The sequence below is a fragment of the Rhamphochromis sp. 'chilingali' genome (assembly GCF_963969265.1).
Source record: "Rhamphochromis sp. 'chilingali' genome assembly, chromosome: 9".
NCBI classification, from domain to species: Eukaryota; Metazoa; Chordata; class Actinopteri; order Cichliformes; family Cichlidae; genus Rhamphochromis; species Rhamphochromis sp. 'chilingali'.
Genome location: NC_137936.1, coordinates 25,507,331 through 25,523,845, shown reverse-complemented (window position 1 = coordinate 25,523,845; position 16,515 = coordinate 25,507,331). Strand labels below are relative to the sequence as shown.

Below are 16,515 nucleotides of genomic sequence, written 5' to 3'. Positions count from 1 at the left end.
ATACTGCTCACTTTTTAATTTCTGTATTTTTTAAAAAGTTTTTAAATCCTAGTTAAGTTATTAAAAATAAATAAATAAATAAATAAAACAGTAATTGAAAAGCAAATTGAAAATCTTTTTTTCTTCTTTTAGTTATTGTTTGAGGTAACAGCATGCTATCATGTTCCTTTCATCCTTTATTGCTTCTCTCCTCTCCTCATCGGTCTGTCTTCCTTCCTCATTTTCTTCCTTCAGGTCGAAGCAGCAGAGGAAAACATCCTCCTTCTCTCTCCTCTCTCCTGATGGCTGGACCCTCAGAGGGGTAAGAACAATTCCCACACATGAACTTAGTCATGTTATTCCCTGCGTTACAGTAACTGTGCTGTGACTCCATTATTATATAACACAGGATTTGCCAAAGTCCATAATGAAAAAACAAAACAAATGCAGCAAAAAAACAAAACAAGACAAAAAAAAGCAGCAAGCTGTGTCTCACCTAAGTTATGTGATTTTACCTTTTCTTTATTTGATTTTTATGTTTTGAGGTTTGGAGATAAGGACATTATTTTAAACATCACACAAAAGTCCCGTTTTGAAGCCCCACATTTGCACATTTAGGCTATTTGGTTCAGTTCAGCTTAATTCAGTAATTTGTTATTGTCCCTACTGGGAAACCTGGTAAACAATACACAAGAACCACAATCCTCTAGTAATAATCACTAAATTAATTTAAAAAAAAAAAACACAAAAAGTCACTTTGCCTTGGGAGACATGACCAGCTTCAGATTCATTGTGTGTGTCTGGGTTTAGCTTTGGACATTTCGCCACATTAAGGTTACTGAGGCATCTGACCCAGATGGCTCCTGGAGGCCTCCTAGATAAGAAGTTTCAAGCATGTCCAACTGGTAGGACACCCACGAGCCATGAGCTCGTGGGTGCCTTATTTTGTCTTCCTAGACAAGGTGGAGGAGGTCTGGGCCTCTCTGCCTAGACTGCTGACTCCTGCATGAGGCAGAAAACGGGTGATTACGTTTTTAATGTTAAAGGAGATCTATTATGGTCATTTCCAGCTTTATATTTTTGCTCTCTGGCTCTACTAGAGTGGCTTTGCATGACTCACAGTTCAAGCTGGTCTGTAGAAGTGTTTGTGTGTTAGTGCCAGCAACATGAATGCCAGGACCCAGGGTTTCCCAGCAGAACACAATGCACTGTTATGCGATGATTAATGTGATTCACTTAAAGCCATCAGGGGTTTATTGGTAATATTGTAGCTGAATTCTCATTAAAAATATGTATGTTGTAATAAACACAAGAACTGTGCAGAATGTGTAACCAGTGAAATTAGAGCTGTTTCACCTTTAATAATTAGGCAAAACATTGCTGATCAGCACAGCTGGAAGCGAATTTCTCTCTGTCAGTTCATCAGTTAATAGTTTTAGCCCCACTCTGCTTGATTTTTTTTTTGTGATTCACACTTTTTAAGTCGTTTACTCTCAATTATATGCTTTAAGAAAAAAATATCTGTGTTGCAAAATGAAGAATTTCCTTTAACATAATTTGAAAAGGCAAGAAAGAAAGAAAATTCATAATTACTTTTTAATTTTTTTGTGTGAAAATAATGTGTGATAGATGTAAGTGATCAGTCTTTGTAAGTGTTTGTCCTGCTGCTGTCACCGTGCTCCTTCAGCTCCTAATTATAGACGTCTTGTTTCCCCCCCAACATCCGTCATTTCCTGTTTGTCCTGTGGGAACCGAGGGGACAGACAAACACACACACACACACACACACACACACACACACACATTGTAAAGGGTTCCTGTTCCTGAGGGTCTGTAGATCCACTCAGGAAGGTGGTGAGGCTGAGGAGGCTCAGACTGTGGCTGAGGTGGTGAAGCAGGAGTACGCAGGCGGAGAGAAGCAGCGGGCAAAAGAAGGTCAGAAAAGAGAAGAGGAGGTGCAGAATAAGAGGCTTTTGGATCAAGAACCTGGAGAACTTTAACAGAATTAAAAGAGGTGAAATAAAATGTGACTGTGAAGGAGGTGATTCACAGGAGGTGGGACGAACAAAGGAGAAATTATTTCGAGTGCTGTCCAGCACCAGCATGTAAAGAGGAGAAAAGAAAAGAGGGCGAATGTGACTTTGGGGTTAAAAGAAAGGGACCTGGAGGAAGAGGAGAGGAAGAAAGAGGAGGATAAGGAGCTGCAGAGTTGATTACAAGTGTGTTTGAGGAGCTGATCCTGATGATGGGCTGCTGTTTGTTTGTTTACTATCGGGTGAGTGTGAAGAATCAGAACCGCTTTGATAAAAACCTGCAGTACCGACGTCGTCCTGAAGGGGGACATGTTTCTGGATTTGTTTTTTGTGTGCATGTTTCTATATTTATTAAGTACAAGTTTGAGATATGTTTATTTCACTGGGTTTGTTCCCTTTCTACTTCCAGCACTTTTGGGAAAAACAAAGTGGGGGCTCGCTGTCAGAATGGGTGGAGCTGGACCTGCCCCCCACCTAGTCCAGCTGATAGGAGCTTGTAGTAGACTGTATATAGAAGATGGTGTCAGGTTTTAGGCCTAAAAATTGAAGCCCGTGCAGAAGTGCGTGCATTTCTAATTACCATTCTTTTGAATAACCATCGGGTGGGGCACTGTTGTGGCTGCAAAAAGAATTCTGGTTCTAAACTTCCTTGATCACTAAATGCTTTTTATGATGAGTTTAACATATCTATTTATGTTTCTTATTCGATATGACAAGATGCTCAAGCATGGTGTGCTTTTCTTTGTTATAAACAAGTCAGGTTCACAGTCAGGTCCCCATCACGTGTGGGGGATTTTGTGATTTACAAAGTCAAAGCCCACGTTCACACTGCAGGTCTTAATGTTCAATTCTGATTTTTTTTTGTCTGCTTGTTCACACTACAAATAAAATGTGACAGGAAACGCGCTCTAGTGTGAACCCTCAAAGCGGCCCGCATGCACAAGAGAAGACGTCACACACAACGCGCTCTGTTTAGACACAGACCAAACAATATTGTTTGACTGATGGCTCTTAATATAAAGACTTGTTTCGGACTTTACGTTTCCCAATTTTGCTTTAAGTTGTAAAGTTATTTTGTTATTTAGATATGGCCTAATAATTATCCTTGTTGCTGTTTTAGAGGAGCGGTGCTTCAAAGGATAGTTGCAGATTTCTGTCACAATCTGCAGATTATACAGTACAAATAAAATGTTCACGTTTCTCCAACGTTGTCTTCCCAACAGTTTCACTAATATCTACACTGGATGACCAGGAAGCGTTCGCGATGTCTTCTCGGGCGCTTCTCCGGCGCTATTTGGGGTCTGTCTTGTGTCAGTGACGTAAAAGATGGATTTAATGCGACATGACCGTTCAAACAGCATTCACTTTCTAAAACATCAGATATGTGTTGGATTCAGTACCACATACGAAAGTGACCCAGATCAGATCTGTGCTGTTCACACTGTCGTACCATGATCGGATATGGGTCGTTTAGGGTCAAAAAAGTCGGATTTTATGCGCTTTCGCCTGCAGTGTGACGTAGCCTAAGAGGTCAAAAGTGCTTATCTCGAGATGTTACTGGACCTTACAAGCCATTGGTAGACCACGTCCATCTTTGTAGGCCTCTTTCATGACACACATTAAGGCTTCCTGTCCCACTTTTTAAGGAGTCTAACTCCATCTGGAATCATTTTTCCATCACCTGGAAAATCTATGGATTTACTGGACATGCTCTCCTTTCTCCAACAGAAGCAGGAACTCCCAATCAGGATCCACAGAGATTTGAGTTAAGATTGTGTCCATTGTTTAATAGAAAAAGCATCTATTCCATTTAAATCTCATTCAGACTAAACTACTCTCAAAGGAAAGGAAACAAGGGACTTCTTGTTATATTGTTCACCTCTTAACACCACTTAAACTGCTTAGCTTTGAAATTAGAGCACAGTTCCCTCCTCTTGTCTGGTGACCCCCCCATGACTGAGCCTTAACCTGTACAAATGCGGAAAAGAGATATAACACAATATTTTGTTAAGGGTTGAAATGTTTTTGCATGTTATTTTCATTCATTATAATCTGGGTAAATTAAACTCAGAGTTTATCTGATGGGTAACAACTTACTGAAATGTTGATATCTGAGCGGACTTGAGCAGAGAAATTTCTTATTATTATTATTCTTGGTCATTTGCTGTAAGTTTTTCCTCTCAGGATACTTACAGGTTACTATTCGACTCTGTGTTGAGTTAGAGGTTAGCCAGAGAAGTTCTTCAGACACTATTTAATGATGAAAAATGCTAAAATCTCCTCTCCAGATTGATCGAAATAAGACAAAAACAATTTGAACAATTAAACTGAACAGATTTTTTTTTCCTGCTTGCTTTTTTTGTATTAAAATATTTTAATTTATAGTAATTTATTGAAAAATAAGTCACAAATGATTGCAAGCTGCAACCAGAACAGTGAGCTAAAAAGTTGCGGTTGGGATCCATCACAAAAACTCGACTTTCACATTTCTGAATGTAATCTGATTTAATAAAAATATAAACAAATTTGAAGCGTACTTCTTAAAATCAACACCTGCTCTCTCTCGCTGATGTTTTTTATTCTGTTTGTGTTTTGCAGAAGAAGAGGAAACAGGCCAACAGAGATGCCGACTCCCTCAGTCTCTGCAGTCTGGAAATCAATGTGAGTTCAGCTCCTCTTCAAGCATGTGTCAAACTCTACTCTTGTTTAAATAATAATGATCTGTTTGTGAAAAGCTCTGCCTTCCTCATTGTGTGGGCAGCGTTTTCACACATTTAAAATATGACCTAAAAAACCTAAAAAAAACCCCCCTTAAGCTAACAAAATGATGATGTCCTACCACTCAGGAAGTGTTCGGCTGTATTTGTCTCCATTATCCTCTTATGCAGAACACAAAGGAGGCGGTACATGTGACCTTCTAATCAGGAAGCTGTTGCATGGCCTGTACATGAGAGACCTAACTTTCGTCATTTGATTTAAAATGCCAACTGATTTCAGTTTCTAAATTGAGGACAGAAAACTTAACACAAGGCATTTTAATGGTTTTATCCACAGAATCAGATAAAAAAATGTCCATATTTTCCTACAATTGTCAGATTTTTCTCTGATGTTAAACTGATTTCTTTGCTTTTATGCCGTCATGCACTTGTGCACAATCAAAAACGGAGACATTGTTCTTCCTTAAGGGTTGAACCTTAATTAAAACAAGACTATCTGTAGTGAAACTGTGACAAGTGTGACACAGACCAGAAACTGGGAATGTTTGCATTCAAAGTATAAGCTGTGCCTTTTGAAATATGTTGACTGCAGAGATGACCTTTTTTGAGTTTCACTGCCACTTGGCCTGGAGTTGCTCGTGTTTGTAGAAAAACATCAGCATCTTCCATGAAAACTATATACCAGCAGCAATCTGCTAGCGACTGAAGTATTCACAAGAAAGTTTTTGATGCAGCACCATCTTTGTAGCTGATTTCAGTGGCTGCCAGAAACCACTAGCCACCGGTTGGTGAGTAGTTTTTGGCAGTCACTGAAATCAGCCGCAGTCTCTGAGACAAAGAGTACCTCATACATTTAATCTCACATTCTACCAGAGTAGCTTGGCTTGTTTACGGTTTGAAAATAATCCTCATTTATCTTATTTGGGCTCAATTCATTAACTGTCTGCAACAGTGACAGTTTAGCTCCTCCTCTTTACACCAACTTTCTTCTTATTGGTCACCCCTTGCAAACTGATTACTTAATTAAAATAGAACATTTAATGCCTCTGTAAAATTATAGGAGTTCTATGACATGCATCCCTATATAAGAGAATAAAAGAATACAGCTGGAAATCTGTATCTGTAAATATTATACCACAAAACCTTCAGTATACACTGTGGGAAAGTAATTATATCTATAAAAAAGTAATATTGAATTAAGTTTCTTAAAAGTATTTGACCAAATCACAACAGCAGTCACCTCAAGGCCCTTAAGATTGTAAGTTAGAGACCCAACAATTATATAGAGAAAACTCAAACAATCAAATGACCACCGTTGAGCACGCACTTGGCGACAGTGGGAAGGAAAAACTCCCTTTTAATAGGACGAAACCTCAGGCTTTCTGCCACAACGAGTTAGAGATGATATGGTGATACAGTGTTTATTCCAGAGATCACAGAAAAACAGAAATTAAAAGTATTTTCCTGCTTTTAACAGATATTTTTCTCATCAGAAATTTGATTGCACGTATAAACTCTGAAAAGAAAAATGTTCCTCTTAGAGCATCCCCTCTGTCCAATTCAGGTTTGCTGGGGGGCTGATAGGTAACCTAAAAACTAAATTCATTTAGAGAGGAGAAGACAAATTAACGGCCCCCGGCCCTTATGTTGGGCCCCTCCTCCTGTATTTTTAGCCTTCTGCCAGGAGCCTGTTCCTTCCTGGGCGTTTCCTCCTCTGCTCGGTCTAACACAGGATGTCCAGCCTGTTCAGCACACTCCAGCGGCTCCAGGGGGACAAACAGACCCAAACACACCATCAGTCTTACTTTGTTCAAACCGGCGCTGGCAGATACTGAAGCTGGAATGAATTACACTCTATTGTTTCTGTGCTGTCGCTCAGTGAATCACACACACTTGTATTGTTTTCTTACTCAAACTCCAGGACCCAGAGACCACTTTATCTGATTTAAAAGACACGTGTAAGGACCACCGGGAAACGTGCTTTACATCAATAATTTAACCCTCCTGAGCAACTGTCTGTTTTCAGAGTGGAGATCAGTAAAGATTCATTCACTGGGAATTATTATATTTTATCAGTTCATCTGTTTAGGAAACATTTACTGCAGATTAATAACTTTATAACATCTATTTATTTTAGGACAGTTTTCAAATATTTTTACCTGAATTGATTGGCACAGCCCACATACTCACAAATGCATTTAAAACTTTTAAGATTTAATAAAATGTGACTACTTCTGACTACATAATTACAAAATAAAATAAAAACAATATGCAGACCTTTTTTTTTTAAATACAAAAGGTAAGTGCTGTGAAAAATTCACAAAAAGTAAAAAAAATTTTTTTAAAAACCCCAAACAGGATTAAAAGCACTGAAGTGTAATCGATGTAAACAGACATTAAAGTAAAGATTTATTCCTTTATTAATAATTAATGTGGCACTATATTTTGATTAACAATAATAATATTAATAATAATAATAATGATAAATAACAATTTAACCATGACTAATCAGATTTTCCCTCTCAGAGACATTGAATATCTTTGTTCAAACCTAAAACATTCAACTGGAATTATTTGCTATAGCCATTAATTTTATTTTATTTGTGAAAAATGCTGCTCTAGATGTAAATTAGTTGTTAAAGGGGTGATGCTGTCATTTATAATTATAATACATTTACTGTGGAAGTTTCTGTTTGGCATTGGATGTTTGTTTGTTTTTACTTGTTAATTAAAACAGGCATTCACTATTGAGCAGTTACTGATGTGGTTTAGTAACCGTGGATTAAAGATGTGAGTAGCATTCTCTTCCACCAGTGGGCAGTACAATTACCTTCTCTAATTAAATGGGTTGCCAACTGCCAGTAAAACAGAAGAAGACAAAGAAAACAAATACATAATAGTCATGCTGTGAGACGACGCAGTGCGTAATAGCAATAGATAAATGTTTGAAAAGAAAAAGTAGGGTCCTGGAGAACATTCTGACCCAGATGAAGGCCCTAGCATGAGTAGTGCTAGTAGTGCATGGGTAGTGGTCAGAAGCAAGCAACAAAGGTATACTAGGGACAAACTGAGCCAAACTCCACTATGCCATGTGCACAGGGGAAAATTATCAATTTGCTTTTTGTGACATTTTTGTTTGGTGGTGTGCCGTGTGATTTTTCTAATGTGAAATATGTGCCGTGGCTCCAAAAGGTTGGGAAACACTGGTTTAGATATACGTGCTTCACCACTTAAATTCTTGTACAGCCACTTTTCAGGTAATAGGTTTCAGGAACTGGACAATGGAAAAATCTGTGGAAATCTGGGTTTTTTTTAACATTATATTTCCTACTTTAAATCACTACATTGTAAGGTTTGTGATAAACAGAACCAGGACTGTTAAAATTCCCCAGTCTGTCACTTATCTTGGAGGCTTGAGGGTTAAATCTGATGGGTTTCTACTGCAGAAACAGGAAAGAAAGTTGCACAAGATTGTAATGTTTCCTTGTCCAAATGTGCACGTTGATTGAAATATGCACATATGTGGAGTACCATTTACTGTATTCTTCATGTTTTTTTATTAGTTTTAGGAGATGTTAATAATTGATCGATGTTTTCAAATCTTTACCATTCAAAAAGAGTGTTCCCATCTGTAAATGCTTCACCACATCCCTGTAAGGTTTAAAGACGCAGTCGCTGTGTCACAGTACAGATCGAACGAGGCTGATTTGAGTTCCTCCCTAGGCGTCTACGAACGAAGCCTCCCAATAACAGACAATAGAGCTTAGTCACAGGGAGCAGCTTCTGTTAGCAGACTGTGAGGTGTTGGAGGCCAACGCTGATGCTCTGACTCTGATACCGGTCATAGCTTTTAAAGGAAACAATGAAAACACTTCTGTGAATGATGCAATCTTTTTCTGATGTCTTGTTGCTTTCAGCTGAGACTGTGTGTTTATTTAAAGCTACTTTTCTTGGAACTTCGATGTACCGTGGTCCGTGATTATAACAAGGGTCCTAATGTACCCAAATCAGATCAGCCAAGCTGATGTATAAACATATATAGCTCATTAACATGCTTTAGTAAACGATGGATGTCCCAGCTCTTTGTTAAGCACTGGAAAAGCTTGATGAAGATCCTCTCTGTAACATCAAGTGAAGCAGTACAATTAAAAGAAACTTTTTCATAAAAGTGAGAGTGGAGTAGAGGAGGAGATGGACCGATGTGTTGACCCCAGTGCAGTGTCTTCATCTGCAGTGATGAAGACACTGCACTGATCTGTTGTAGTGACGAAAGAGCTGATTGTGAAGGTTAAGCTGTTGATTTACTGGATGATTTACTATATTCCTATCCGCATGTATGGTATGGTGATGAGATGTAGGTAGAGACTAAAAGAATAATGTCACAGACACAAGCGTCAGAAAGAATAAGCTTCCTCTGAACAGAGTTCAGCCTTAGAGACAGGAGGAGGTAGCTCTTTGTTTTAGGAGGGGCTCAGAGTAGAGCTGCTACTCCTCCACATTAAAAAGAGCCAGATATGGTGGTTTGAGAATCAGATGGATTCTTTCAGGATAAATCCTCAGTGAGTTGTTTTAGGCATGTCCACACAGGACACTCTGGAGAGATTATGTCTCTGCTCAGTACCCATCTGAAAGAGCTGGAGTAGATGGCTCAGGAGAAGGTCTGGGTGTCTGTGCTTAGACTGGACATGGATACGTGACAGAAGAAAAGATGGATGGATGTCCCTGAAAGTCTTCTCATTACTCATTATGTGGTTTCAATATGGCAAAGCAAATTATATTATTTGTAAAACACAGTAATCTTGTGGTGAATGGATGGACGGGCCTCACCTGTCCCCTCTGTTTGGACTCTGGAACAACTAAAACCTTACTGTGAACCCGTATGACTCATTAAACCGACTGGATAGAAACTAGTGGAAGGCTGGATCTGACCGTGACTTATGATGAAAAACAAGGAAAAAGCAAAAGCGAAATCTCCACATTTAAAAAGGTTGGAAGGACAAATTGATTTGAGTTACTGATTTAAAATAAAATTCAGTAAATAAAAAAAAAACTTAAAATCTTGCTTTAACAAATAAAAAAAGTGTTTCTTTGTCCCCACAGTGGGGCTGAATAAACACATTGACTCATTGAATTTAAAACCAGGACACAGCTTTGGCTGCAGGCCTCTGTTTATTAATTATACTTCGGACTGGCATTGACTGATGAGGACTTCCCACAACCACTAGCAGTTCCAGTCAGGGATTTCATAATTTACGTTTGTCCAGATTATCGAAATACATAATAATAAACTGAGTAAAGATAATGTGAGTAATAATATACATATTAACCTTATACAATTTACATTATCATTTCTTTCACATTAAAGGTAGATTTACTTTTTCTGGCATAAAACATTTTCAGGGAATGACACATTTTAAATACACACAAGAAAAACAATATACATTTCCTTAAGTGCATTTACAAAATGTCTTATCTGTAGGATTCATATTATCTTTTCATATTTTTAAATCTTCTACCAGCTCTTTTGACACAATGTGTCTGTGGCACTGAGACAATTGGTTCAATATCCGAATATCTAGAGTTTAATTTTTTAGGAGGAAATGGGGTATTAGTTTGGGTTTTTCTTTAAATAACTGTGTACAAATGTGGCTTATTAATTTGTTTTAATTTCTAGGCCACAGTAGAGCTCTATGAGATAGATATATATATATATATATATATATATATAGATATATATAGATAGATATAGATATATATAGATAGATATATATAGATAGATATAGATATATATATATAGATAGATAGATATATAGATATATATATATATATATATATAGAGATATATATATAGAGATATAGATATATATATAGAGATATATATATATATATATATACTGGAAAGGGACAGGCAGAGAAATGAAAAAGTACAGAATAAAGAAAGGAAGGAAGTTTTAAGTGACTGGGTGAGAGCGCCACTGAATAAGTGAGCCAGTGACAGAGAGAGAGAGAGAGAGAGAGCATTAGCTGCTGAGAGAGTGCGAAGGCGGACGAGTGAACAGCTACCGCTGAGAGGATTACACGATTCAGAGCTCTACACAGTCTAAACTGCAGACTAAACTTTTCCTGTATGATTTTCTGGGAACAGAACTAAATCCAGCCTCTTTTTGAACTCTTTTGTTTGGGGTCTGATGGTTCGGCTCTCAACCTCAAGCCCTCCCGGAGCGGTGTGTTTAAAAGCTCTGGTCAAAGCCAACTTGTCTTTATGAACACTGCCAGCACCGAGTCTGACTGGATATTTTGCCTCTGGCAGTACTGTTGTGGCACCAGGCCTTTTTAGAGCTGTTACGTCAACTCTTTGAAGCTACTTTACAGCTATTAGGCTTTTAGTTGAACGGCTACCATTACCAGGGGTTTTAAGGGGACTATCCTCTTTCTGTACCTGTGCCAACACCAGAATTGTGCTTGGAACTCCACTGATAGCACTTTCTTTCTGGTTTACCAGCTTGTATCAGTCATCGCTTCAGTGCTAGAACAGCGAGCTGAATTGTTCCTGGACTTTGTGTCTATACTAGAAAACAGTACCAAACTCTCTTTAGTGTCACTCTGGACCCTCTGCTGTTTTCAGTCTCTCTCTGGACATTAGACTTTCATACTCCCTTCCTCTCTGCGTTTTCTACCAGTCTGAAAATATTTATGGACGCTCTCTTGGTACTGGGAATAGTTCAGATTGTGTGCTTGGCTTTGGGGTGAGCAGTATGGTGGCGGGGCAGGGACCCTTCAGCCTGCTGGTACAGCGGTTTAACTCTGGATGCTCAGTGGCAAACAGCAGCATGGGAAAAGAGGTTAAGGTAAGATGAAACATTTACTCTTCTGTTCAGCCTGGTTGGATTCAGTTGTGTTAATTTTGTGAGATAAATTGGATTCTTTTGTTTGTGTGTGTTTTCATCAGTCAAATGTATTCATTTTTTCTTGATTTGGTAGCATTTAACATTTGTAATTTTCACAAATGAAAAAAATCTTGGCAATGAAGCTGGTGACAAAACTGAAGTTCCTCTATTGGCCACTTGAGGCTGACTTCAAACTGAGTCAATCCCCATAGACTGTCATATTAGAGTCCCAACGTTACAGCAGAAATAAACAAAGAAAATAAGCCCAGCATAAAAGACATTGTACGTCATTTCCACCTTCATGCACTACACAGGGGGTTAATTTTTTAAACTAGACCATTTATGTTTTTCTAATGGTATTAAGTTACCATAGCTCGCTGTTAGGCCTCATCTCTTCTAACCGAAGTCAATGAACTGGGCGCTTTAACCTTGTTTGAGCTGTTGCTTATTTGAGTGCATTGAATATCTGATGGTACAATAATGATAAAATAATAGGGCTTGATGTGGAGTTGATTGCATTAACACAGTGTTTTATTCATGTGTTACTTTGCAGTAGTTACCAGGTGTCTGTGTTTTTGAAACACCTTCACTTTCATACTAACCAGTCTAATTTATTACCAGACATGCTCACATATAGTGCCCCCCCCCCCCCAAAACCAATCGGTGACATCAGTTTTCTTATCAACACAGTATATGTTAAATATGATGTATTTATCACTTTGTTTATATTCACATATGTACTTATCTGTACAGTGATTAATTAGAAATATACAGAATCTGATCTGATCTAGTAACTTGTATTCTGGTTTTATATGATGTAATCTGATTGGGCCTACTTTACTCTATTACACGACTGATGTGAATCAATCAAATGTGATCTAATCTGATGTAATATGGTCTAATTCAACAAACTAATATCAAAACCAGCACTAGTTACATTTAATGTCATTTACTTTAAACTAAAAAGACTGAACAAGAAACGAGAAGTGAAACTATGATGAACACACCTCAAAAATGTTCTTTATAGTAATTTTCATTTCCTGAAAGTCTGGGGTCATGCCTAGGTATCACTAAAGACCTATAAAAATGCAGTTTGAATCCCTGAACTGCAACGTTTGTTCAGTTGTTTAATTTACAATGAACTTTATATCAAACGACTGAACAAACGTTGCAGTTCAATGACTCAATCTGCAGACCAGAGTCAACCTGCTGTGAACTTGCTGTAATTAAATAACCAGCCAGCTGCTGACGAGCTGTGTTGAATTGATTGCTGTCAGTTCGAATCAGCTGAAGCACCATCATCCACAGAAAACCCATTACAGTTTGTCCAATGGAAAGTTCTTGAGCATGAAGCAAATAAGCAGATAGTTTATGATCCAAACTGAACCTGAAATCTGTAACAAAACAAACAAACAAACCAAAAAAAACCACACGAAACAGCTGCAATGCATCTAAGCTCATAACTTTCACCAGGAAATGACACTGACTTTATTTCCATGTGATTCATGAGTATTTTAGAGACTCATCACTGACTCATCATTTTTTGAGAAGTTGTTGAAAACTGTGGAAATTCTATTTCCAGATTTGGGGGGTGAACTTAAATCGAAAGGTGAAGGAAAAAAGAAAATTATCTCAGAGGTTGATTTATTTTTAGGCAGCTGGTTCCTGACTGTGAGAGCTGATGGTTCCTGTGTTCCAGTAGGTCAGCTGACAGTGAGCTGCCGGGCAGAGCTGCACACACACAGACACACAAACACGCTGATTTACTATTCAGTGCAGATAACCCAGAGGCAGTTTCACACTAAGAGATGTACCCTTTCCACTGCAGAAACTCCAGGTGCACACCAGGTGTCCCTATTGTTTACAACAGGGGTCACCAACACGGTGCCCGCGGGCACCAGGTCGCCCGCAAGGACCACATGAGTCGCCCGCGGGCCTGTTCTAAAAATAGCTCACCATAACAACTTACCAGTAAGCTGCATCTATTTTTATTTTTTCTTGCTATTTTTTTTTAATCACAATTGCATTGGCGTTAATTTGTTAGAGATAATATATTAAAAAAATGTTTATTATTAAATATTAGATCATGATCTAATATTTAGTGCTAGCTGGTCTCCACGGAAACAGTTGCCGTGAAGACCAGCAAAGGCAAAGGTGAGGAGATGAGGAAAACATGGCGGAAAAAAGGAAGAAAACATATAATTTTCACAGTGAATGGGAGGAAGAGTTTTTTTTTACCACTGTGAAAGATTCATGCGTGTGTCTCATTTGCGGGGCAACTGTGGCAACGGCAAAGCGGCACAACGTGGAGAGACATTTCCGAACGTGTCACACAAGCTACCATGCTAACTACCCAAAGGGCAGCACACTGCGAGCGGAAAAGGCCCGCGAATTAAAGGCAGGTTTGAGCAAACAGCAGTCTTTTTTCACGAGACCGGTGAAAAACTCTCAAAAAGCAACCGAAGCCTCATTTAGAGCTACACATTTCATGATTAAGAAAAAGAAGGCATTTTTAGACGGGGAGTATTTCAAAGAAGCAATGATGATAATTGCAAAAACTGTGCTTAAAGACGAGAAATATGGAAACGATGTAATCTCCACTCTCTCTGATGTCCAGCTGGGGGCAACTACAATTGTTAGAAGAGTGTCGGCTATGTCCGGGAACTTGGCCGATCAGTTGGATCAGGATCTGGCAAAGTGCAGTTGGTTTAGCATCCAGTGTGACGAGTCCGTCGACAGCAGCAGTACAGCACAGCTGATGGTCTTTATCCGGATGGTATTTGATGGTTTCTCCACAAAAGAAGAACTTCTGACACTACTGCCGCTAAAGACAACAACGAAGGGAGTTGACATCTATAACGCGGTGAAGGAGTTTTTCGCGAAGAAAAAGGTACCGTTGGAAAAGCTGGTATCAGTGACTACCGACGGGGCTCCTGCTATGATCGGCCGACATACGGGATTCATCGCTCACTGTAAAGGTGACACAGAGTTCCCAAACTTCATGCATTACCACTGCATCATTCACCAGCAGGCGTTATGCCCAAACGTGATCGGCTTCGAGCACGTCATGACTCCCGTCGTGAAGATCATAAACAGCATCCGCTCCAGAGCTAAACAGCACAGAACATTCAAGGTGCTATTGGAGGAGCTGTCAGCTGAATATGGTGACCTGCTACTACATACGGAAATCCAATGGCTCAGCAGGGGACGGATTTTGCTTCGTTTTTTGTCACTTTTGGGTGAAATCAAGGAGTTCATGCAATCCAAAGGGGAAGACACATCTCTGCTGGAGGACACTGAGTGGACACTTGACCTTGCGTTTTTAACAGACATTACTGGGAAACTGAACCATTTGAACTGTGAGCTGCAAGGCAAAGGTAAGACTGTTGCTGACATGATAAGTGCTTTAAATGGATTTAAAGCCCAGATGAACATTTTCTCTGTGCATTTACAGAGAAAAAAGGTGCTGCACTTTCCCTCTGTGCAGATGGTGCTGAAAGACAATGCTTCTGCATCTGAGACTTTTGACAAAGTTGCAGAAAAGTACACTCAAGTCATAAACCGACTTGGTCAAGAGTTTGAGAACAGGTTTTGTGACCTTGATCAGCTTGAGCCATGTGTCTCATTTGTTTCCAATCCTTTCATGAATGTGGACACAACATGCATTGCTGAGCAACTAAGTTCAATGTTCAGCTTGGATGCTGGACAGGTGGAAATCGAAATTGTAACATTGCAAAATGACGTCCACCTCAAAGCCTATCTGGGTGCACCAAACTTTTGGTGCCTTGTTGACACAGAAAAGTACAGTGGTGTGTGCACAGCAGCTATGAAGGTTGCCAGCCTGTTTGGTTCAACCTATCTTTGTGAATCAGCCTTTTCTGACATGAACTTCATCAAGAACAAACACAGAACACGCCTCTCCGATGCACATCTGCAAGACTCACTCAGAGTTGCAGTGTCAAGTTATACCCCAGATTACAACACACTGGTGAACAGCATGCAATGCCAGGTTTCCCACTAACAGACAAAGAAAGCCATATTAGATGTTCTCAGTGGCAACATTACAGTGTCATGTCAAAGTTTAATTTAATTATTGAAAAAGAAATGTGTTTGTTAAGTGTAACATGTGACAATTTGCTTTAAAATGCTGCCAATTTGGTGAAAAGTTCTGTAAAATTTGAAAGTTGATTTTTTGTATGTTACATACATACAAAAATAATGTATGTAACAGTGCATGATTTGTTAAAATTTGTTAGTGGTAAGTGAAAATGTTGTAGAAGTGATCACTTCAAAATGTAAATACTTGCAGAGATATATAGAAATAAAGCGTTGCATATTGATATTTATGTTTCCTACCTTGTTTCCTAATTGCATTCTTTATAATTATGGTGAAAAATAATTAACATAATTAGTGTCCGTACATAGATGAATATCATTAATTATTAATGATAACACATAATTAAGTTAAACTGAGGAAATTTGTTATTTGAGAAGTGTGTGTCAAACTGGTAGCCCTTCACATTAATCGGTACCCAAGAAGTAGCTCTCACTTTCAAAAAGGTTGGTGACCCCTGGTTTACAAGATGCCGTCCTAATCAGGGCTTTGAGTCTGTCTGTTTACAGCCTCAGATCCATCACACTCACTACTACGACTACAAATAACCAAGTGAAAAAGTACCTAGTCTTTAACAAGCCTTTTTAGGCTTAAATTAATTTTTAATTAAACAATCAGCTACCACTTGCAACATATTAAATCTTATTTTCGAGATCCAGCTTGGGTCAAGCTGCTGCTTCTGATAAAAACTGAAAATGGAGCGGTTGCATCTCAATGCATGTGCCATAGAAAAATATTTTTGGGAGATTTAACATGTTGAAATACCTTAAATCTGATATTTTCCA

At 38.7% G+C, this 16,515-nt stretch overlaps 1 protein-coding gene across 3 annotated transcripts in view; it reads left to right on the top strand.

Annotated features, from left to right (window-relative positions):
- arhgef3 (Rho guanine nucleotide exchange factor (GEF) 3) overlaps positions 1-16,515 on the top strand; it is a 38,237-nt gene that overhangs the window by 8,500 nt on the left and 13,222 nt on the right. Inside the window, exons 1-3 of one of the 3 annotated variants that reach the window (XM_080892688.1) lie at positions 261-301; positions 1,792-2,254; positions 4,611-4,673. In XM_080892688.1, the coding sequence (XP_080748814.1) occupies positions 2,222-2,254; positions 4,611-4,673 (96 nt within the window). In that variant the 5' untranslated portion in view covers positions 261-301; positions 1,792-2,221. Of the gene's footprint in view, positions 1-234; positions 302-1,791; positions 2,255-4,610; positions 4,674-16,515 lie in introns of those variants that run through there. The other 2 variants (XM_080892687.1, XM_080892686.1) reach the window with 2 other exon arrangements.